General features: G+C 44.6%; 1 protein-coding gene across 2 annotated transcripts in view; it reads right to left on the bottom strand.

Annotated features, from left to right (window-relative positions):
• The window catches only part of FREM3 (FRAS1 related extracellular matrix 3), a 142,825-nt gene extending 120,133 nt beyond the window's left edge, over positions 1–22,692 (bottom strand). The window contains exons 1-2 of one of the 2 annotated variants that reach the window (XM_061584808.1): positions 17,216–22,692; positions 14,536–14,625 (exon numbers count right to left, since the gene is read on the bottom strand). In XM_061584808.1, coding sequence (XP_061440792.1) covers positions 14,536–14,625; positions 17,216–22,442 — 5,317 coding nt within the window. In that variant the 5' untranslated portion in view covers positions 22,443–22,692. The remainder of the gene's footprint in view (positions 1–14,535; positions 14,626–17,215) is intronic. The other variant, XM_061584809.1, reaches the window with a different exon arrangement.
• Between the last annotated feature and the right edge of the window lie 702 nt (positions 22,693–23,394).

Below are 23,394 nucleotides of genomic sequence, written 5' to 3'. Positions count from 1 at the left end.
TCAGCTGGTAGTAGTTTCGCTCCTGAACAAGGAATGGATCTGGTGTACTTAACTTAATATGGTATAAATTATGGTAATCTTCTCCCTAAATCAACATAGTCTATCCATCTGCTGAGCTTCTATTATATCAAGATGATAATTTTATCAACACCATTAGCTGTATTTTTTTAAATGGGTGTAACTGGACAAGGCTGAACTCTCCGACACACTCTAATACAAAGAAACACACACTTATATTAAAAAAACCCTGAAACTACTTGAAAAGAATGCTTGAAACTAGTGTTAATTAGAGAAAAATTGCACTAAAATGCTGATTCGTTTTCAGTAGGATTTTTTTACATAATCACAAATTGCTGCAGAAATGTGGAGAACTGAATTTAAGATTGGAAAAATTACAAGCTTAAGAGAACCAAAATTGTCAGATTTGTCCATCTATACTTGCAGCCAAGTATCCTCTTAAAGAACATTTTGATAAAATGTATTCATATGCTTAGTACTAACTAAACTCATACAGGAAGGCTGTTCTCCAACTGTTTGCCCTGCTTGCCTCTAATGATTATCTCAGGTACTCTGAGAAAAGGGGCTTAGGGACTGAGCCCAGCTAGCTAAAAAAAGCAAAAGATTTAACACCATTCACTATGTTCAAAGCAAACACTGTGAGGGGGGGTACTTTTCAAATTGCAGTATTTAAATAGCACTATCGGAAAAAGTTCATTTCCAGCCAATTATTTTTTAAAAAAGCATTAGCTGTATTCATTAGCATGTTATGTCCAGTCATTTAATGTCTTATATTTAAATGTAATTTTCATTAAGGATTTTTAAATATTTACCAGTATGTATATATAATTGTTCCTGTTTAGTGATCTAAAGCACCAATACACACTGACCTAGAAATAAGCCCTACTGAATATATTGAAACATGCAGTGGGGGAAATGCAGTTAAGCCCACTGTTAATAACAATAACAGTAGGCATCCAATACACAACCAATATGGATATAATATTATGAAATTGTGTATCTGCTATTGCAGATAAATGTCCTGAACTAACAACACCAAGAAATATTTATGGAAATATTGTAAACATTTGCACGAAAATCTTTTGGTTTGTTTAAACCATTGGCTGAACTGGGACACAATGCTAAACTAGCTTTGGCTGATACACCGGGTATGGCCATTCCTGGAGATGGATAGCTTGGCTCCAATGGTCCATGCAGTGATTGGATTATTGCAATGTGCTGTGTGTGGAGCTGCCCGTACATTTGGTCCTAAAGATGTAACTAGCGCAGAATGTGGCGGCATGGCTTATGGCCAGAGTGCCTTCTGTAAACACACTGTCAGGCCAAATGTAAGGTTTTACTGTAAGGCTTGAATTGTGACCTCTAATCTTCTTGGAGACAGAAGCACTGAAACAATTAAAAGAACTTCTGCTGAATCAGAGTCATGAGAAAAGAACAAGCTCCTTGATGTGGAGATCTACAGAAGAAGCCCACAGGGTAGACACTGGCATTCAACAGACTATAGTCTTAACAAGAGAAAGCTTTGAGATTTGTAATATTCATACTGACATGTGGCATTAAAATTTGCTTAGAAAAAGTGACACCCATATTATATCTTTCTCAAGAGCAGTACAATCCTATGTATGTTTACTCATAAATAACTCCTGCTGTGATTACAGGGGCTCATACTCAGGTAAATGTATATAGAATTACAGCCAAAGACGGCAATCCTAAACATACTTACTAGGGAGTAAGCCCTATTGAACTCAATTGAACTTGCTTCTGACTAAACATACAAACGATTGGGCTGCAAATCAATTTTTTCCACATTAAGTTTCATTATGCAGCTCTGGAATAACCTATATGCATTAAGGCATGTCCATTTTATACCATCCTACCATAATACAGGGTGAAAATTCTATTCCTTGTAACATCAGTACAATTTGTCCTTCCAGTAAAGAATCTGGTGAGAAGAACTGCTTGATGTGATATAGAAGTTGTATACATTTCAGAGAACACAGATGAAAAAACTGCTAAGCTACAACAGTAAAAAACCTTTAGCTGAAGGGATAATTTTGACTATTTTTTACTGGTAAATACTGTGTCTTAAAGTTTAAATAATTCCACCTTTTGTGTGCCTTTTGTTGGCAAGGTGGATATTTGTTGCATAGTTTTAAAATTAGGAGGAAAAATCCCATTCTACTCAGTGAAGAGCAATCCCAGCAATTCCAGCACAGTCAGCTATTAAAAGGCAGGTGGATGGGCTTTTGGCTCCTCCCCTTTCCTTCCTGGGAGTAAACTGGAAGGGTGCATTTCCCTCAGGTGTTTACCCACTGAGGACTCCCTCATCTCAGCAGACAACCCAGAATGATGTCTAGGCATGGCTAGGAGTGGCATAAACCTCATCTTCCTTACCTATGCGGCAAGAAAAACTTTCTCCTTGACAATTCAAAGTAGAGAAATTATTTTGAAAAGCCAGGCATAAGTGTAATCTTGTTAACAAGTATTCTTTGAAATATCTATTTATGTGGATTACTGCAAAGTATTACATTTCTTAAACATGGCTAGTGGTATATGATGAAAGAGGATTTAAAAAATCTTTGTTTATAATACTGTTGTTTATAATACTATTGCACAAGCCTGCAGGATTTCTTCCCTTATAAGGTAGAGTTTCTACAGTCTCATCCTACTTTGGAAACTATTTTCATTGTTTAAAATACATTTATTTTAACACACTTCACAGCTTTTTAAATCAAGTAAAATATCTAAGTATATCAACATGTTTAACTGGATAGATTCTTTTTTGAAAGAAGATCACCACAGGCTGCTTGTTTTTCTTTCCCTAATACATGTGCTGAATGACAGGGTGGGAAACTAATTACTACAAAATCATGTTAATTGACAGTGGTAATACTGCAATTGCAAATTTAATCGATACACATAAAACATTTTATTATTACGAGATTTTAATGTAGTCTTTCCAGGTCATACAAATGCTCAGGATGTTGAACATCAATAAAAATAATAAAACCATATAGCAAATTTTACAACACAGAAAAAATATTTATAACCTGCTCTCACTCTCAGTTCAGAAAGGAATAAACTAAAAACAGTAAAATGATATAAATAATTATAAAATCAGCATGTAAAAAGCAAACAAGAATTGGCCCAGCTACTCTGACTGCAGTATTTTAAGACTGCAATAAACATAGACTGAAATAGTTTAAGTTATTCCCACAGAACAACTGTGTTTGCTGATCACCAGCTTTCTCAATCAGCTTTAGCATGTAATGAACTTTCTGTCACCCTGGCCCAGGGAATCATAAGTACAACAGACAGATGAATGTACCACATACTTTTGCACTTGTAGTGACAGTGTCTGTTTCTCAGAAGGTTGCATACAACTTATAAGTGGGATGCACATACAGATCAACATGTACCATTCAAGTAATTATAGCGAATCTTTTTTGTATGTGTGCAACAGGTGGTATTTGCGAGTGAAGGGGCGAAATAAGACAAGGACACATCAGCTTGGGTTGAACAAGGGCCACTTTATTAAACTATACAAAAACACCTTTTAAAGTGACCTGCAGAGGGAAACCTAGGTGCGGAACTATCTATAAGCAAGCATCTTGCCATACAGCTCACGGGCGACCAGCCCCTGCTTGGGACAAGGGCAAGCCCCATCTGCTTACCCCTTCCGCCAGCCACACCCAGTAGGTGAGTAGGGGGCCTTCTCAGGTCACCACCCCCTGGGGCCGCACAACCCTCGGGTGGATGAGTTAAGTTGGCCCCAAAAGCAGCCCATATCCTGCCCTCAAGCCGCAAAGCTCTGACAGACAGGCCTCTGGAACCGCCAATCACCTCCAAAGGTGCCTAAGGGGGCCACCGAGCTGTCCTTACCTATTTCCCTTTCCGCACCTTCCCGCCACAAAAAGGGGACAAATCTCTATTTAGTCCCCTTTTACCCACTGCCGAGAAGCACCTCTCGCAGACACCTCTGCAGGTCTGCCAAAAAGACGTTACCTGCGTCACACAGGTGAATGCCATCGGCCCTGGACAGTTCACCCATCCAACGCTGAATGCAGGGTGTGAAATAGCCAACCCCCCCGCCCCAGAATAGCCAACCGAATTTGCCGGTTGACCTTCTTTCGCGCTTGGTCCATCCCTATCGGGCTCCAGACACCACGCCAAACACTTTGTGGAAGTATGTCTGACCAAAGCAGACGTACCCAAGGCCAACGTTGCCTTATTAACTGCATGCCATGCATGCCTGCCAAACTGAGGGCCATGCCCTTTCGTTGCAACGGAGGGCCATGCCCTTAAGTAACCGAGGCCATCGTTGCCTCCTGAACTGCATGTCCGCACATGCCTGCCAAACTGAGGGCCATGCCCTTAAGTAACAGAGGCCATCGTTGCCTCCTGAACTGCATGTCCGCACATGCCTGCCAAACTGAGGGCCATGCCCTTCTGTTGCCTCCTGAACTGCATGTCCACACATGCCTGCCAAACTGAGGGCCATGCCCTTCCGTTGCCTCCTGAACTGCATGTCCGCACATGCCTGCCAAACTGAGGGCCATGCCCTTCCATCGCCTCGCCAACTGCATGTCCGCACATGCCTGCCAAACTGAGGACCATGCCCTTAGGTAACCGAGGCCATTGTTGCGTCCCGAACTGCATGTCCACACATGCCCGCCACCTGAGGGCCTTGCCTCAAATACTGAGGTCATTCCCAACTTGGGGAATGACCACCACATGTGGAGATGTCCGCTCTGAACCAAGCTGGAACAAAGTGGGTAGGAGCCCGTCCCAAAGTATTCCTTGCCAGCCAAGCCACCGCACTGCAGCCCATTGACTGAGGCCTAACTGTAAGCCCAGGATAGGGTGCGCAGCTGCTCCATCCCTGTCCAGAAACATTGCCGGTCCATCAATGTTATACAGGTACAACTCCCTTCCATGGAGACATCTGATTACTGGAGGGCCCGTCGAGACAAATCTCCCTTGGATCCGGCCACCACCTCACCTATCCTAAAAGCTCCAAAAACCAGCATAAGGGCTGCCGCCTGGAATAGTCTGGCTTCATAGCTTGAGGAGCATACTGTTTTTCACTGGCCCACCATACTCAATAAAATGTCCCGTGAGAAAGTGCAACGGGGATCGAGGGTGGCAGGGTGTTCTCTAGCCCACCCAGCTAACATATGGCGGACTCTGAAGTCCCTGGAATAAGTGGGAAAATCATCAGCCTTTACCTTGAAGTGCTTGGGCTGAGAGGCCCAGTCTCCAGCCATTCACTAGGCAATCCCAGCAGGTGACTCACTGAATAGGCCACTCTGGCGCATAGCCCTTACTGGCCCAGAAGTTCTGGGGAAAAACCCTCCTGCATTCTGATAGCTGTTGAGCATGCTGGGGCGACAGACCGGCTTATGGCCATCTTTGACTCTGCTCCCCAATCTCCACGTGAGTCCATGACAGCACCTCAATAAAACAGTGTCAATACTGTACCTTACCATGCCCCCCAAAAAACATTAAAATCTGGGCACTAGAGAACAAAGGAATAGACAAGGGCCATAACCCTACCGTTCCGAAATAGAAGGAAGTCACAGACCTGTCCCATGACCATGTTATCCCACTAAAATGGATGGGAGAGTTCCCAAGCCTCACTGCCTACAAGTCCAAGCCTGCAGCCAGCACAAAAACCCCGATGCATCCACGGAATTCCAGTTCTACCTCCCAGCCCTACCTAGAGATGCTATGGACCTTCAGCCTGCAGTTCAGAGGCTCTAGCCCTGAGCTATGTCACGTAATTCTACAGCAAGTTAGTTAGTACTTTTGAGATCCAGGCATATAGTACTAGATATTGTAATAAAGCCTGCTGTCTTTACTCTCCAAAACTATCATTACAGAGTATAAAGGATGATTTGAATAGTAGGCCACATATACATTTTAAAAAACTAACATCTATTACAAATTTCTTGTAAGACAGCTCAATCCTATGCATTTCTGTGTGGAACTGTCCCACTCAGGCTTACACTCAAGGAAGTATTTTCATGATTGCAACCTAAACTCTCAAAGGAACAGTCTGATTTGCAAACATAAGGAACTATAGCCTATTGTTCTATTTATCATACACTGAAATGAAATAGCCAACAGTTGTAGATACGTGTCCAAGAGAAATGTTTGATTTTTAGAATGCTGTTTTCAGGTTACAACCTGTGTAAGTTTTATAAAACTATGTAAGTGAGGGAGGGGAAAAAAAGACATACTGTAGTCTTATAGACTGCCTTCATCCTCCAATACTGCTCCAACCAACAGTGAGCTTTGAGTTACTACTAAAGTACATGCTCTAACATGTTCCATATTTTCCCCACTGTTTTTGAATCCCTCCCTTCTCCCTTTTAATTCTTTTCAAGCGTCAAAAGGCATGCATTTAGCAGGTCTCTGTTTGATTTATACTTTAAAAATACCATGTATTTGAACACTATATAAATATTTAGCAAGCAGCACAAGTGCAGTCTAGAACTGCAGAGTACTATCCCTGCATAGGCAGAACAAAGAATGAGATGCAGAGAAATTTAGGGGGGGGAGAACAGATATTTATTTATGACACACACACAGACAAAAGTACACCAACTAATTATGATTAGGGTGAGAAGTTTGGACTGTTGTGCAAGGGCATCTTCAGAAGACCTAGTGTTATGAGAATTTTCCCAGGCACTATGCCAGTGCTGCAGGTAGTTACACCTGGAAAATATTGTAAATTGGGGGTGCCAGAGTGTTTCGGCAACCCTGGCATTTTCAAACACGGCTTGAATGATGGAGAACTGGTGCCATTCAGTGTAGTAGACAATAGTAAGCTAGTTGGACCAAATGCAAGGCAGCTTCCAATGTTCCTAAATAGCTCCTTGACCTACTGAATTGAGCAACTGATAAACACTCCATTTTAAAAATTATTATTAATTTTGCAGATAAATTGCTCAGCAGATATGTGAAAGTACCCTGTGATTCAGGTTTTGGCACTTTTAAAATGCAGTGAAAGTCCTTGCAAAAGGGTTATAAAATGCAGGACTGGATCTGTGCTTATCCCGTACCTCCCCCTCCCTACAACACACAATATGAGAAGCATGTACAGCAGGGCTGGGGAACCTGTGGCCCTCCAGATGTTGTTGGACTCAAACTTCCATCAGCCTCAGCCAGTATGGCCCACATTCAGGGAAGATGGGAGTTGTAGTTCAAGAACATACGACAATGGAACCAATAACCTAGAGAGGTAGTGGGCTCTCCGACACTGGAGGCATTCAAGAGGCAGCTGGACAGCCATCCGTCGGGAATGCTTTGATTTGGATTCCTGCATTGAGCAGAGGGTTGGACTTGATGGCCTTATAGGCCAATTCCAACTCTACTATTCTATGATTCTATGAACATCTGGACAGTCACAGGTTCCCTAGCCCTGAAGTACAATATATGCACATGAAGATAAGTAATGCTACATATCCAGATATAGAGGAGAGCAGGGATCTGTATAAACAGAGAGATCCTGTGGCCTATTCCAGATCCCTAAACTGCAGTAAATTGTGTATCTCCATTAGGGATGGATCTGTCAATTTTAGTTCCCTCAGTTTCTCATTTTCTCAATCTTGAAATCAGTTCTCCACATTTCTGCAGAAATTTGCAATTTTTTTTTTAAAAAACCTCATGAACATTCTTCAGCTTTTTTAATGCAAATGTCTCCCAAAAAACATATTTTGTATGTTTTGACTAGGCAGCAATTTCTCCTAATACAGAGTATTTTATATATTACTTTCAGTCATATATTCGTTTTAATGCACATTTCCCCCTAATTATACAGCCATGACTATAGTCAGCATGGATTTTTCGCATTCCACAATGTTAAACTGAAAATACCCCCCTTCCCATTCTGATGCTTCCCATAAGCTCATTTCAAAACAAAACCTTACAAAACTTATAGACCAGAATTCAGAAACGTTTGCTTAATAACCCTCTAAAGTTTCATGGTGATACACAAAACAGTCAGACAGAATCAAGAGTTCAAAGTGTAAAAAGAGAGAGAGAAAAAATAGACCCCTTTTGGACTTTTTTCTCTCAAGAGTTCTCATAATCTGTTGAAATTAATTAAAAATCAGCCATGTTCACAGAGGACCTGTAATCCTATTACTGACCTTGCCCCACACTCTGACCTTCATCATCTGCAGGTTAAACTAAAAAATGCCTGGCTGATTTTTAATTAATTTAAAAATATTTGGCTTGAACTCGATGACAATGTTGGGCATGCTCAGAACCAACTGTCAGTGTTCTAAAAGCCAGACTCACAGCTGCTGGGCTTGCCTAATCAGGGGGCCACATCCACACCAGACTTTGATTTCACGTGAGACAGTCATGGCTTCCCCCAGAGAATCCTGGGAAGTGTAGTTTGTGAAGGGTGCTGAGAGGAAACTCCTATTCCCCTGTCAGAACTCCAGTGGCCAGAGGGAATTAAGAGTCAGCTGCTCTGATTGAAGCTCTGTGAGAGGAACAGGGCATCTCCTAGCAACTCTCAGCACCCTTCACTAACTACACTTCCCAGGATTCTTTTGGAGAAGCCATGGCTGCCTAAAGTGAAATAACAGTCTGGTGTGGATGTGGCCAGGACAGCTTTGGTTTAAATTTGGGTGGGAGGCTACATGTGCCTGCTGTAGAATAAAAAAGTGGGGGAAACCCTGAAAAAGAATGATACTGTTTACAGTGTTTTCCTTTTGGAAAGGAAAGGGGCTTTCCCTCTGCCCAGTTCCCACCCATCCAATCTTCTCCCCTCCTCCTCACCTTCCTGCCCTCCTCCTTCCCCAAGCCCCTCACACAGGTCAGTTTCACCTGTCCTAAGCATGATTGCACAGGAGTAAATCCCACTGAACTAAAAAAGCATGCAAATGATCAAACCCCTCCCCTCCTCCTCTCTTCTATCCCCTCCCTCTTGCCCTTTCCCTCTCCCTTTCTTCACACCTCCCTCCCCCTCCCCCTCCCATTCCAATCCCCTCCTCCCCTCTCCTCCTTCCCCTCCCCCATGGTCAGTTTTATCTATCCTAGGACTATGACCTCTCAGCCTCAGAGGAAGACAGTGGTACATGCTCTGGTAACCTCGCATTTGGATTACTGCAATGCGCTCTACGTAGGGCTACCTCTGAAGACAGTTCGGAAGCTACAGCTAGTGCAAAATGCGGCAGCCAGACTGCTAACAAGGACCAAGCGGTCCGAGCATATAACACCTGTTCTGGCCCGCTTGCACTGGCTGCCAATATGCTTCCGGGCTAGATTCAAAGTGTTGGTATTAACCTATAAAGCCTTATACAGTGCGGGACCACGCTATCTGTCGGAACGCCTCTCCCGATATGAACCAGCCCACACTACGTTCTGCTACGAAGGCCCTCCTCCGGGTTCCAACTCATAGGGAGGCCCGGAGGGTGGTGACAAGATCTAGGGCCTTCTCAGTGGTGGCCCCCGAACTATGGAACAGTGTCCCCGAGGAAGTGCGCTTGGCGCCGACCCTGTTTTCTTTTCAGCGCCAAGTTAAAACCTTCCTATGAAGCATTTTAATTTAAGTTAATTTAATCCTAAAATTTTGTTGTATTGATTTTAGACTGTTTTTATGTTTTATTGTATCATATTGTGTCATTTATTGTATTTCCTATGTTCACCGCCCAGAGAGCTATTGCTAGTCGGGCGGTATATAAGTTTAATAAATAAATAATAATAATAATAATGGTAAATCACCTCTGAATACCGCTTAACATGAAAATGCTATTCATAGGGTCGCCATAAGTCAGAATCGACTTGAAGGCAGTCCATTTCATTTTCAAGCATGATTGCACGGGAGTAAATCCCACTGAATTCAATAAGCACGCAAATGATCAATCCATTTTCAGTAAACTTGCACAGGATCCCATTTGTACCTCCTGGACTAAAAGCAGAGGAATTCACCAATAGGCAAAAAACCTTGCGGTTTAAGAATGTACCTATAGCCAACAGATATTTCTATCAAACTTTAAAAACCAGGGAAATTGGGCAGCTATAGTGAATGCACCACAAAAGCAGGAGACCTGACCTCCTCTCAGAGATATTGGACTGCCCTACAAATTTGACAAAATGCAAACACAATTTAGGTTGGTCATTCACAGTCCAATCCACTTCCTGTATAGCTTGGAAGAATTTGGTAACATGTGTCTCTGAGCATATGGTGAGTGGTGGCAACACCTGCAATCAGCCCAAATAACAGAAACAAGACTTGCTGTGCTGATCTTGTTTTAGCAGGGAGGAAGCACCTATATTAAAACAGTTGATATTGTTCAGATAGTCACTTTAAGTATGGTTGATTTACTTTGCAATTTTAGCGAAGTTTCCTATAGGAAACATTCTCTTTTGCTTCAGTTTCTGTGAAGATGTGAACTACAGCAACACTTTGCAACACTAAAAAAAGCTCCAAAAATAATTGTGGAATAATGGCACTGACTGTCCTGCAGAATAGTTTCCAATGGACATGAGGAGTGTCCCAGTTTGCACAAGATAAAACAGTGGCAGGTGAAATATAGTCTAGCAAAATTCTAGGTGTGCTCTATGTTTTAACAGACCATGCCCACTTTCCCTTAAATGGAATAGTTTAAGCATAGCAGGCTGAAAACATGCATCTTGGGCAGGCCAAGTTTGTTTTTTCCAACAGCTAGAGTCATTGCTTAAGTAGGAACATACTGTAATCAGATTTTACATCAAACTGCAGTTTCAGATTCAGCTGTTAATGCACCCAAAATAGAAATAGAGCATAACCTCCAGTTTGAAACAAAAAAGGTTATCTTCACCATCATATGACATCAACCAATAAAAAGGCTTTGAAATTAATAAAAATACATTTGACACAGATTTCTAGGATTAATAATGATAGAAATATAATTTTCTTAGTTGGATTCTCTGTAGAAACAGTAGTAATACAGAAAGGAAGCAAAGTAAGGACACCAACATACAAAAATGTAATTCTCCATCTTTGGAGATGGCAGGTGTTGCCACCATTCCCCATATGCTCAGAGGCACATGTTACCAAATTCTTCCAAGCTACACAGGAAGTGGAATGGACTGTGAAAGATCAACCCAAATTGTGTTTGCATTTTTACAAATTTGTAAGGCAGTCCAATATCTCAAAGAGGAGGTCAGGCCTCCTGCTCCCCTGGTGCATTCACTACAGCCGCCCAACTTCCCTGCTTTTTAAAGTTTGATAGAAATATCTGTTGGCTATAGGTACATCCTTAAACTGCAAGGGTTTTTTTGCCTATTAGTGAATATATGTATTTTTGGTAGGAGAACTGCATCACAAAATTCAGTTAAGTAGGAATTTTGAAAGATGGCTGTGTTTCAGTTCTCATATTGATTCAGAAAGTGCAAATTTGATAGATTCTATTTTAAATTTATTTATTATTTGATTTATATCCCACCCTTCCTCCCAGCAGGAGCCCAGGGCGCAAACAAAAGCACTAAAAACACTTTAAAACATCATAAAAACAGACCTTAAAATATATTAAAACAAAACAACTTTAAAAACATTTTTAAAAGCTTTAAATACAACTTTTAAAAAGGGATAAAAATATTGTTTTTAAAAAAAGGTTTTAAAAAAAACATATTAAAAAGCATTTCCAACACAGACGCAGACTGGGATATGTCTCAACTTAAAAGGCTTGTTGAAAGAGGAAAGTCTTCAAAAGGCACTGAAAAGATAACAGAGATGGCACGTGCCTAATACTTAAGGGAGGGAATTCCTAAGGGTAGGTGCTGCCATACTAAAGGTCCGTTTCCTATGTTGTGCAGAACGGACGTACTGATAAGATGGTATCTGCAGGAGGCCCTTACCTGCAGAGCACAGTGATCGACTGGGTATATAAGGGGTAAGGCATCCTGGTCCCAAGCTGTATAGGGCTTTGTACACCAAAACTAGAACCTTGAACTTGGCCCAGTAGCAAATGGGCAGCCAGTGCAATTCTTTCAGCAGTGGGGGGACATGTTGGCAATACCCTGCCCCAGTGAGCAGTCTTGCTGCCGCATTTTGCACTAACTGCAACTTCCGGACCAACCTCAAGGGCAGCCCCACGTAGAGTGCATTACAGTAATCCAGCCTGGAGGTTACCAGTGCATGGACAACAGTGGTCAAGGTATCCCAGTCCAGAAATGGCCGCAGCTGTCTTACCAGCCGAAGCTGGTAAAAGGCACTCCTAGCCATGGAGGTCACCTGGGCCTCTAGCAACAAATATGGATCCAGGAGCACCCCAGACTACAAACCTGCTCTTTCAGAGGGAATACGACCCCATCCAAAGCAGGCAACTAACCAATTATCCGAACTCGGGTACCACCAACCCACAATGCCTCTGTCTTGCTGGGATTCAGACTCAGTTTATTGGCTTCACCCAGCCCACCACCAAGTCCAGGCAGTGGCCGAGGGCTTACACGGCCTCTTCCAATTCAGATGTTAGGAAAAAATAGAGCTGGGTATCGTCAGCATACTGCTGACACCTTATTTATTTATTTATTAAATTTATTAGTCGCCCATCTGGCTTGCTGTCCAGCCACTCTGGGCGACGTACAAAATAAAAACATACAAATACATTAAAACATTAAAAATCTCAACAATAATAATAAAACCTAACCCACCCCAAAAGCCTGCCTGAAGAGCCACGTCTTCAAGGCCCAGCGGAAGCTCATCATAGAGGGGGCATGGCGAGATCATTTGGGAGGGAATTCCACAAAGTGGGGGCCACAATTGAAAAAGCCCTCTCCCTAGTCCTCACCAGTCTAGCTGTTTTAAATGGTGGGATAGAGAGAAGGCCTTTTGAGGCTGATCTTGTTGAGCGGCATCCCTGATGATGTTGGAGGCGCTCCTTCAGATAGACTGGGACGAAACCGTATAGGATTTTAAAGGTCAGAACCAACACCTTGAACTGGGCCCGGAAAACAACCTTGCCCCAAAGCTCCTGGTGACCGCACCGAAGAGCTTCACATAGATGTTAAACAGCATGGGGAACAAGATGGTACCCTGCGGCACCTCACAGCACAACTGCCAGAGGGCCGAAAGGCAGTCACCCAATGCTATTGTCTGAGAGCAACCCCGGAGATAGGATTGGAACTACTGGAAAACAGTGCCTCCAATACCATCTCACCAAGTTGGCCCAGAAGGATACTATGGTCAATGGTATCAAAAGCCGCTGAGAGATCAAGTAAGAATAGCAGGGTCGCACTTCCCCCGTCCTTCTCCCGATAAAGGTCATCTATCAGGATGACCAAGGCCGATTCAGTCCCATAACCAGGCCTGAACCCAGACTGGGATGGGTCAAGATAATCTGTTTCATCCAAGAGTACTTGCAATTGCTGTGCCACAACCCTCTCAATCACCTTCCCTAAAAAGGGAGTATTTGCAGCTGGTTGGTAGTTGTCACAAACCAATGGGTCCAGGGTGGGCTTTTTGAGGAGCGGTCGGATCACCGCCTCTTTCAAGGCGGCTGGAACCACTCCCTCCCACAATGATGCATTGACCACACCATGGATCCACTCAGTCAAACCCCCTCAGCAAGCTTTAATAAGCCAAGAAGGGCAAGGGTTGAGAGGACACACTAGCAGCATCATTGCAAGCACCTTGTCTACGTCATCAGGCCACATCAACTGAAACCATTCCCAAGAAGTTGCAGCAGCCATTGCACTGGACACTTCATTGGGAACTACAGTAGATGTGGATGGGGCATCAAGACTGCTACAGAGGTGAGCAACTTTACCCTCAAAGTGCCTTCCAAACAATTCAAAGTGGGCCTCCAAAGGGTCTAAAACTCCATTTCCTGGAGTTGATGTCAACAGACCCCTGACAATACGGGAAAGCTCCACTGGACGGCTGCTTGAGGATGCAATGGAGACAGAGAAGTGGGCCTTCTTCGCCTCCCTCACCACCACACTTTAGGCACAGTTATGATGTTTTACTCGTGCGAAATCAGCCTCACAGCACGTCTTTTGCCACTTGCACTCTAGCCATCGTCCAGCCTGTTTCATTGCCCTTAGCTCACTGGTATACCAATGTGCAAACTAGACTCCACAATGTCAGAGAAATGTGACCTGTATCCAATTTCTCCTCCATCTATAATCTCTATCAAGCCAAAGTTAATTACAACTTCTAGGCAGCAACCTATGCACACTTACTTAGGAGGCAGCACAACAAAGAGGAACTTGCTTCTGAATAAATATGCACAGTATTAGTAAAAATCCACAGAATACATGGGTTTCATCTAATGTTAATTATAGTCAGAGCAGACCCATGAAAATTAATGGATATGACTAACTCAAGCCCATTAATTTCAGTGGGTCTACTCTGAATAAAGCTTAGTTGGATACAACTCTGTTTTTTTTGCAAAGCTACACCTAAAATTGTAACAAATTCACAATAAACAGTGTATTCAAATATTCCTGTGTTGATTTTAAGGTATACTACTTTTGATTTTAAGGTATACTACTGTAAGAAATATGTTATCTTACCACTATCTTCAATGGAGAAGTAGAAGATGTCACTAGTAGCATTTTCACCATCCTTCAAGATGTAACAGATCTTCATGTCATCAATATCAGCTAACAGGGTAAGAAAAAAAATCTTCTCAGTACTGTTTGAACTTTTAAAAGCTATGTTTGAGGGTATGCTTACAAAACTGCAAATGTTCTTTGCAGAGTTTGTTTTATTTTGCATATATAATATCTCCCTCTTCAATACAAAATACAAATACAAAAAATTCAAGAAACAATTCTGAAATCAAGCCAATAACAAAGTTAAAAACTACAATGAATTTAGTAGAACTAGGATCCCAGCTTCTCAGTACTACATTTAGGAATTTTTGCTATTGCTTAGACTGCATAAGCTAACATGAAGAGTAACTATGAACTTAAAAGTAAAATCCATGCCTTTAAAATCCATTCTCTTTTTCAAAGTGCAATTTACTTTGCAGTTTTAGGAATCATTGCCTTTCTTGTACGCAAAGTATCTGGGATTTTAGGACTGTGACCCACAACCACTTATGTTGCATCTTCATTCTGGACAATGACCAGGATCCAAAGGACAACATTAGGCATGCCCAATAGGAATCCCCTTCCTTTGAACACCTGAGAACCACAGTGTATGCAGATTATCCCCTCTAGATATTTTTGCACTACAATTCCTGTCAGTCCCAGTCAGCACTGCCTTGCTGTCTGGGGCTGATGAGAATTGTAGTCAAAACATCTGGGGGGCACCTGGTTGGGGAAGGCAGGCATACAGAAATAGATTTTGAAAGTTCTACACTATACTGTGGGGAGCTGCTCCTCAAGAAACATGCCCATGCCCCCTTTGGGCACAGATCAAGCTGTGTGGTTCTTTGGACACCATTCTTTTTTGTTATCCCCAGCCAAAGAGTGCACACAGGGCCTAAATAGCTGATAGGTTATGTATACCTACACAATAGACTAACGCCATCATAGTGCTGGGAAGGGAACAGCCTCAAATAGTATTTAGCATTTCAGTTGCTCAAAGCATTTCACAAAATCAGTCATCCTTACAATTACCCTGTAGGGCAATGCAGGCCTATTACACACCCCAATGTGGTCGAGTACTGAAGCTAACAGAATAGTGGTCTTAAGATAAGCAAGGGCTGGTGCAAATAAATTTCCTGTTCTCCCATCAATTAACCATGGTCAAAACAACAGCAGTGGGCCTTCTTGACTGTGCACTCCCTCTGTGCATTGGCCTTAACAATGATTAAAGCTTATGTCAGCACCAGCCTTAACCACTGATAATACTAACCAGACTTCACTGTCAACCAGGACTTTGAAAACCAGACTTTGAAGCTGGTCTCAAACCACCCATTAATAGCAAACTCCAGTGTGTAAAGCATGAGCTTATATAGGAGACTTGAAGTCCTAACTCACACTCTTCGCCACTGCCCTAGTTCTTTAAACACAAAATACAGAAGAAGCTGCCTTATACCAGGTCAGACAATTTGTACATCTAGCCTTGTATTATCTGCTCTGACTGGCAGCACCTCTCCAGGGTATCAGATAGAAATCTTGTTTTCCCCCAAATTGGACTGACAATTGTTCTTTCAGTATCTGTGTTGTCTCAATACAGAGGGGGGGGAGCATTGCTCCTGCAGTCCCTGCCCCTCTACTTAGGTTGGTCAGCACATGCATACAGTCTACATCGGGTCCTCAGTCTCACTAAAAGAGCCATATGCAGATAGTATTTGATAGTATGTCCACAGAGCCTTTCTGTACATGGAGATCCGGAGAGGAGAGCAGGTGCATACTCTTTGACCCTCCATACGTTGAGCCAACACAGATTTCAAACATCATAAACAGCTAATGAGCTCCCCTTCTGTCAAATAAACCAGCTGTAAACAGGCAGACTGTCTGCAGTATTAAGAACAGTAAGACAATTTTTTAAATTATTTTAAAGTGTTAACTGATGTTTCAATTTTTATATTGTGCTGTGCTGTTGATGTTTTTAAGTTGTAAACCTGCCCTGGGATTGTAAATCAGTGAAGGGCAGGCTAGGAATTGAAGAAGTATATAAACAAACTAAAGTTCCACCAGGAATTAACCAAAGGAATTATGTTTATCTGCTTTGTGGGTTGCATCCTTTGCTACAGAACCAGTAAGTTCTGATACAATAACAGAACAAATCTGAGATGAGCTATACAACTACTGACATTCTGTGCTGAGTTGCAACTGCTGTATGATACATACTGTGGATATTAGCAAATTTAGATATATAACAGGCTTTTTGAATTAATATTTTTGAAAAATAGATTATAAAACATTTTAAATGTTTACACCACTAAAAGGGTCTGGAAGATCCTGTATAGTAAACAATTTGAGTGATATCCAACGTTAGAGAAAACTTATAACAAGTCCATTGATTTCAATGGCTCTACCCTAAGTATGATTAACAATGGATATCACCCTTTAGCTCTATTATCCTTTTACATTTCTACCAATATATGCCACAACTGTAATCCAAACACTCTTTATCCCTGAATGCACTGAAATCTATGTGACTTCTACAGTGGAATTGGCTTGTTGACTAGAATCTGTAAATGTTGCAAGGCCTTAAAACAAACAATCATCTAAAAGGCTACAACTATTTACATAAAATAAAAATTCTAAAGCAAGGAGGAAGTCAGTCAGCACTAACCTTGAGTAAAGGCTTTAACACTTCCATTTCCTAGGCCGGTATTAATAAGAAGTCCATGTTTAGGCCCATCTGTGATTTTGTATTTTAGTAATTTGTGTGAGCTGTCTCTGTCTTCTGCCTTCAGAGATTTGCTGGTAATTAAGAAGCCCAGATGCCCCTTTGGAATATGTCTTAGGGTTGAAGCACCCTTATTCACTACTATCTGTGGCACACCATTATCCAGAGAAATGATCTGGATCTTCATCATCTGTGGATGACGTGTTTCAAGGATGGTATCAGGAAAGACATAGAAAACTGAGTGGGTCCCATCAGTAACAGTGAAAGAGAAGCTATCATGGCTAGTTTCTGTGCCATCATGTCTATAGGTGATCATGTTCTCATTTAAATCTTGCTTGGTGAAGCTGGTCACAGAATAGCTATTGTTGTAAATAATCTGGCCATGCACAGGGACTTGGGTGATTATGAAACGGAGTAGATGGTCAGGTGTGTCTCGATCATCCGCATTCAGCTCAAATGGGGTGATCAGTTTGGTTTCCCCTTCCTGAATGGTCAGGTCATGGATAGTTAGAACTGGCTTTTTATTGTCCACATCAGTAATGGAGACTCTGAAAGTACGGAAGACTGGATTATAGCCATCTGTCACTTCAAACTCAAAACTGTCCATCTTCACTTCATCCTCTGCAGTGTGGATGTAATAAATCTTGTTTCCAGCTAACTGGAGCTGAGTGAAGGTAGTGACAGGAACTCCAGGGCTGTCAGAGTTCTCCAAATGGCCTCTGCTTGGGGCCCTGGTGATACTGAATTGGAGATGCTCATCGGGGCTGTTAATGTCACTTGTGCTGAGGAGGTCAGTAGTGAGTGTCACTTTTCCACCCTCTTTCAGAGTCACTCCTTTATTGATCACCTCAGGGAAGACCATATCAATGCTACTGATGGTAATGTAGAAATATCTGTCTATCAAAGGATTTATGCCATCTGTGACATCAAACTTAACTAAATCACGGACTCCCTGTTGGCCAGTGTGAAGATAGCGTATGCAGCCTTGGTCTATTTCATCCTGTGTGAAATTCATGCCCAGTGTAATGTTGCCTAACACCTGTCCTTCTTTGCTCATGCGCTGCAGAAGGCCATGCCTGGGTAACAAGCGAATAATATAAGTAAGCATCTTATCCTCAGAATCTATATCAGTGGCCTGGAGGTCCCGATTAGTGATAACTTTGGACTCGCCAATCTCCACATCTAATCCATCATTGACAGACATCCTGGGTGTCTCATCATCCACTAAGATGACCATAATTAAAACTTCTTGCTCCACCGTGTGCAGGCCATCAGTCAGTTGGATTTTGAAAGTGTCCTCTTTAGTCTCCGAGTCATCATGCTCATACACAATGCTGGATGCCTCCCGGATCTCTTCCAAAGTGAAATTGTGTACAGACACAGTACCAGTGGTTAGCTGGTTAACAATCTGCCCATGCTTAGGAGGAACAGTTACAAAGAAGCGCAACTCATCTGGAGGAATATCCCCATCAGCACCATTGAGAATGGGAGTGTCAATCACTAAGCTCATCCCTTCTAGCACCACAAACTCACGTACAAACAGTTCAGGTTTCTCATCATTAGTTGGGATAATGACAATGGGAAAGAACTGATGTGGTGAGAAGTTGATACCGTCAGAGCAATGGAAAGTGAATCTGTCTTCCAATGGTTCTACCCCCTTGTGAATGCTCTGCACATAGTTAATGTGTCCAAGACGGACATCCTTGATGGAAAATGCACTAATGGGAGTCCCAGCCCTGGATTTTTCAGATCCGAGGGCTGGAGAGATATTCTCCAGGTACCCAGAAGTGGTCTGTATTAGGATGGTACACAGAATGTCATCCCTGGGAGTATCTACATCCTCAACATCCAGTAGCTGTAAGCTTAACACATTTTTTCCTCCCTCATAAATGGTGAATGGTTCTTCCCCCACCATAATCTCAGGAGCAATGTTGTCCACTGGCAAAATAGTCACAGTAACACGCACCCCTTCCACTGTGCTGCCTCCCACCACCCACTCACTGGAGAGATCTGAGATAGTAAGATTAAAAGAATCAGACAGCTTTTTCAAACCAATCTCTCCACCAATGTGAGCATAAACTACTGTCCCACTAATGAGGTCCTGCTGGGTGAATCTCCTAGAAGGCACCCCATCCACTAAGATATCACCTAGCTTAGGGGGATCCTCCACAATAAAAGTTAGTGCCAGTTCATCAGTATCCTCATCTGTTCCCTGGATAAGAGAAGTAGTAATTTCGGTGGCACTGTTTTCCAGCACATCAATAAAGGCCCCCAAAAGTCCATTACTCCCAGGGAGACTAATGCTGGGACGCTCATCATCCACTGGCTGAACAGCAATCTTAACAGTGATTGGCACTTGATGGACCCCATCACTCACTTCCAACTGGAAGGAATCACCTGTGTATTCATCACCACTATGCTGATAGGATATGCGACCGTTAGCAATGTCATCTAACAAAAAAGATTCACCCTGTACCATCAACCCCTCTTCTAGGTAGCACAGGTGGCCATGCTGAGGTGCCTCAGTTAAGGTGAAGACAATCCTATCAGTGTCTGTGTCCTTATCAGTGGCATCTAGCTGACTACTGGTGAGAAGGAAGCTGCCTCCCTCAGACACTGTGAAGCCAGCATTAGTGATTTGTGGGGGCTGATTATCCACTGGCTGCAGGAAGAGGGTGAAGGTGCCTAGCACTGAATTACCTGCTGTGTCTTCTACACTGTAAGTGAACTGCACCACTCTTGGGGTGATCCCAAGCTCTTGGGCTGGTGGCCTGTATGCCACTTTGTGATGATTTATTTGTGCTTGAGTGAAATGTGTAATGGATGCTAGAGGGTTGTCAATCAACACAATCTCTCCAGCCAATACAGGGTGGTTTTCGTCAGTGTCAGTTGGTGGTGTGAGCACAGTATATTTCAGCTCCCTGTCATCTGTGTCCAAATCAGTGTAGCGCAGGTAGCGCTTTCTGAAGTGGGTCACCTGATATTCGAGGACAGTCATCTGCAAGGTGGTTCCTGGGTACAATTCTGGGGGCAGGTTATCTACTGGTTGCACCTTGATGATGAACACCTGCTCACCAGATTGATTTGGGGGATCATTATCATCCTGGAGGTAGAATACAAACCGGTCCATCACTAGGTTGGTGCTATGAGGCCCTGTGTGTCTGTAGAACAACTTTCCATCCAAGATATCCTGTTGCACCCACTCAGTCACCTCCTTCTCATACACTCCTTCACTCTCCACAAAGTGCCAGGATGTACCACTATGATCTCCCTCCATAGCCTCTTCCTTTTCATAAGTTAACGGAATCTCTGTCTGACGCAGCAGAAGCTCACCAAGGCGTTGATGGGTGGACATATCTGGAGGTCCTTCAACCTCCTTAAGTACAAATCGAATGGTTGAGTCCTCAGAGTCTATGTCAGTAGCACTAAGCACAAAGGGAGAGATTTGGACCACCTGGTGCTCACTTAGGACCAAACCAGTGTTGGCATTGAGGAGGGGTGGCTGGTCATCATATGGGGCAATAGTGATTGGATAAAGAAACTCCACTTGATGCCGCCCATCCCCCATACGAAAGACAATGTTATCGCTGTAACTGTGCTCACTGCCATCATGCTGGTAGATCACCTGACCAGCCTCCAACTCTGCTGCAGTAAAAAACTGGCGACCAGGTGATGCGCCCAAAACCCTGAGTTCACCGTGTTTTAGCCCTCTTGTTACCCACACCTTCACCTCATCCAGGTTGTCCTCATCACTGATTTCAAGGTTGTCAGAAAGTGGCCTTGACTGGCCTTCAAAAAGCATCATCTGGGGCCCAACAATTCGGTTAAAGACAGCCACAGGGGCCAAGGTGTTCATAGGCTTCACCACCACCATGAAGGCAAAGGGCTCCGAGGAAGCACCTTCAGGGTCCAACACCTCCATTTCAAGTTGGAAGAGCCGCTCATGGTCAGAGTCAACTGTGGGGGGTTGGTAGGCAATCTTCAGTTCCCTCACCTCCTGCTGGGTGAAGGAAGTGAGTGGCCGGCTGGGGTCATCCGTGCTAATCAAGTAGCCCCGTAAGCGGGGGTCATCACTCCCTGCCCTGTCCTGCCCACCTGTGCTAGGCCAAGGCGAGGTGAGGTTGAAGAACAGAAGGTCCGAAGGGGTCTCCTGGTCCTCCGCAGCCAACATGTCAGGAGTGATTGCGGTGAGCACAAACTGGTCCACCTCCATCATGAGCAAAGCCACAAAGCTGGGCTTGGGCGGGGTGTTCTCCGCGCCTTCCCGGATGCGAACCACCACCTGGAAATACTCCGCTTCGCCTGAGCTCTCGGGTGCGTCACCGTCTTGCTCCGACACTTCCACCCGCATGGGGACGTAGTCGCGGTTGGGCGAGGGTGTGGTGGCCGTGTGCTCGTAGCGGATCCCCTCGTCAAGGAAGCGGCTGCAGTCGTTGCTGTAGGCCGGCGGCAGGAGGCGCCCGTTGGCGTCCACGAGGCGCCCATAGGCGGGCAGGTAGCTACGGCTGCTCGGCGGGTAAGGAAGGGTGGTGAGGCGGCAGCGGCGACGGCCGCCGGGCTCTCCCACCTCGGCGAAGGCCAGCACTTTGGCGTCCAGGGGCGGACTGAGGCCATGCAGCTTCTCCACGGTGAGGGGCAGGTTGCGGCTGAGGAGGCGCAGCTGCTGAGAGAGCACCTCGGCTTCGAGCGTGAAGGGCGCGACGAGAGTGCGGCTGGGCGAGTCGTAGCGCAGCTGGAGGCTGAGGCGGTCGCGGCTGGGGCTGCGAGAGCCGTAGTGCGTGTAGGTCACTTCGCCGGGGCCAAAGTCGCAGGCGAAGCGCTTGGGGAAAAGCGCGCCGGGGCGGTGAGGCGCCGGCGGCGGCCCGCTCTCCAACACGGTGAGGACGCACTTGTCACCAGGCTGCACGCGGATGACCAAGTCCCGGGCTGGGTCCAACGAAACGGAGCGGCCGAACGGGACGCGCAGCCCCCGGTTGGCCACCAGGATTCCTGCAGCGCTGTCGCTGTCGAGCGCGCTCGTGTCTGACTCCGCCGGCAGGAGGAGAAGCGACGGCTCGGCTGGGTCCGGCTGTCGTTGGGTGTCCCCGGGCGCCGCCAGGCTGCAGAGGAGGAGCAGTGCCCCGCGTAGCAGCGCCCAGCGGCGGCGGATCTGCCTCTTCGCACCGGCCATTTCGCCTTCGCCGCCGCCGCTGCTGTTCTCGCCCCGTGCTGGGCGCCTGATTTTCGGCGGGCTTTGGGACCCGGGGACGGGAGGGGTGGCGGCTCCGGCAAGGTGCGCGACCCTGGCTTTTTGCGCTTCTCGGGTGCAGGGCGCTCTGGGATCAGCCTCTGCCCGCTCCAGGTACTAAAGGGAAGGAGAGGGGGTGGGAGTTGGCAACTCCTTGCGCCGCCCAGGAACACCCTCGCCCCCCTCCGCGGCCCACCCAGGAACCAAGCACCTTCCCTGCAGTCTAAAGCGGCAAGCAAAACTTCCCTCACTGCTAAGCCAGCCCCCCTCCCCAGCGGGGAGAGGGACTCTCCTCCTCCAGCTCTGGTTGCTGCCTTCTGGCAACTTTAAAGGAGGAAAAGTTCCTTCCCCACCGGGCATGGAACCCGCCGGTTTGCAGAAATCGGTGTCTCCAAGGAGTGACTTTTGTCTCACCCTCTCTTTAAACTGGTTGACTCTCGTGTTTCTTGTCTTGGGGGGTGTAACCCAAGCGCCTGCAGCTTCCCAGTGCTCCTGGGCTGGCTCCACAGATAGGATAGGAAAGGTGATGTCGTTATTTCTCGATGGGTTCTTACTAACAAACGTTTGTATTACAAAAGAGATCAACGCGTGTGTGTGGTGTATTTTTATTTATAAAAATAAATTACAACGGGGTGGCCGTCTTAAGTCTGCAGTAGCAAAAAGGCAAAGAACCTTGCATGCTTATCTGAGAAAGTCACAAAGAAGTTAGGATAAGCCCAGGTTGGACTGAATTATGGTTTACCTGTGAGCAGACACGCATAGGATTGCACTGTAATAACTGAAGCCTCCTAAGGTGTCACCACACTCTTTGCCCAGATAAATCAGTTTCCCACTCTAGAGAGAACTTCACTCTTGCACTGGTGTAATGATTTTAAATTAAATACTTAATGTATCT

Source organism: Rhineura floridana, chromosome 9 (genome assembly GCF_030035675.1).
Source record: "Rhineura floridana isolate rRhiFlo1 chromosome 9, rRhiFlo1.hap2, whole genome shotgun sequence".
Lineage (NCBI taxonomy): Eukaryota > Metazoa > Chordata > Lepidosauria > Squamata > Rhineuridae > Rhineura > Rhineura floridana.
The sequence above is the reverse complement of the archived record's forward strand: the minus strand, read 5'-3'. Positions and strand labels throughout refer to the sequence as shown.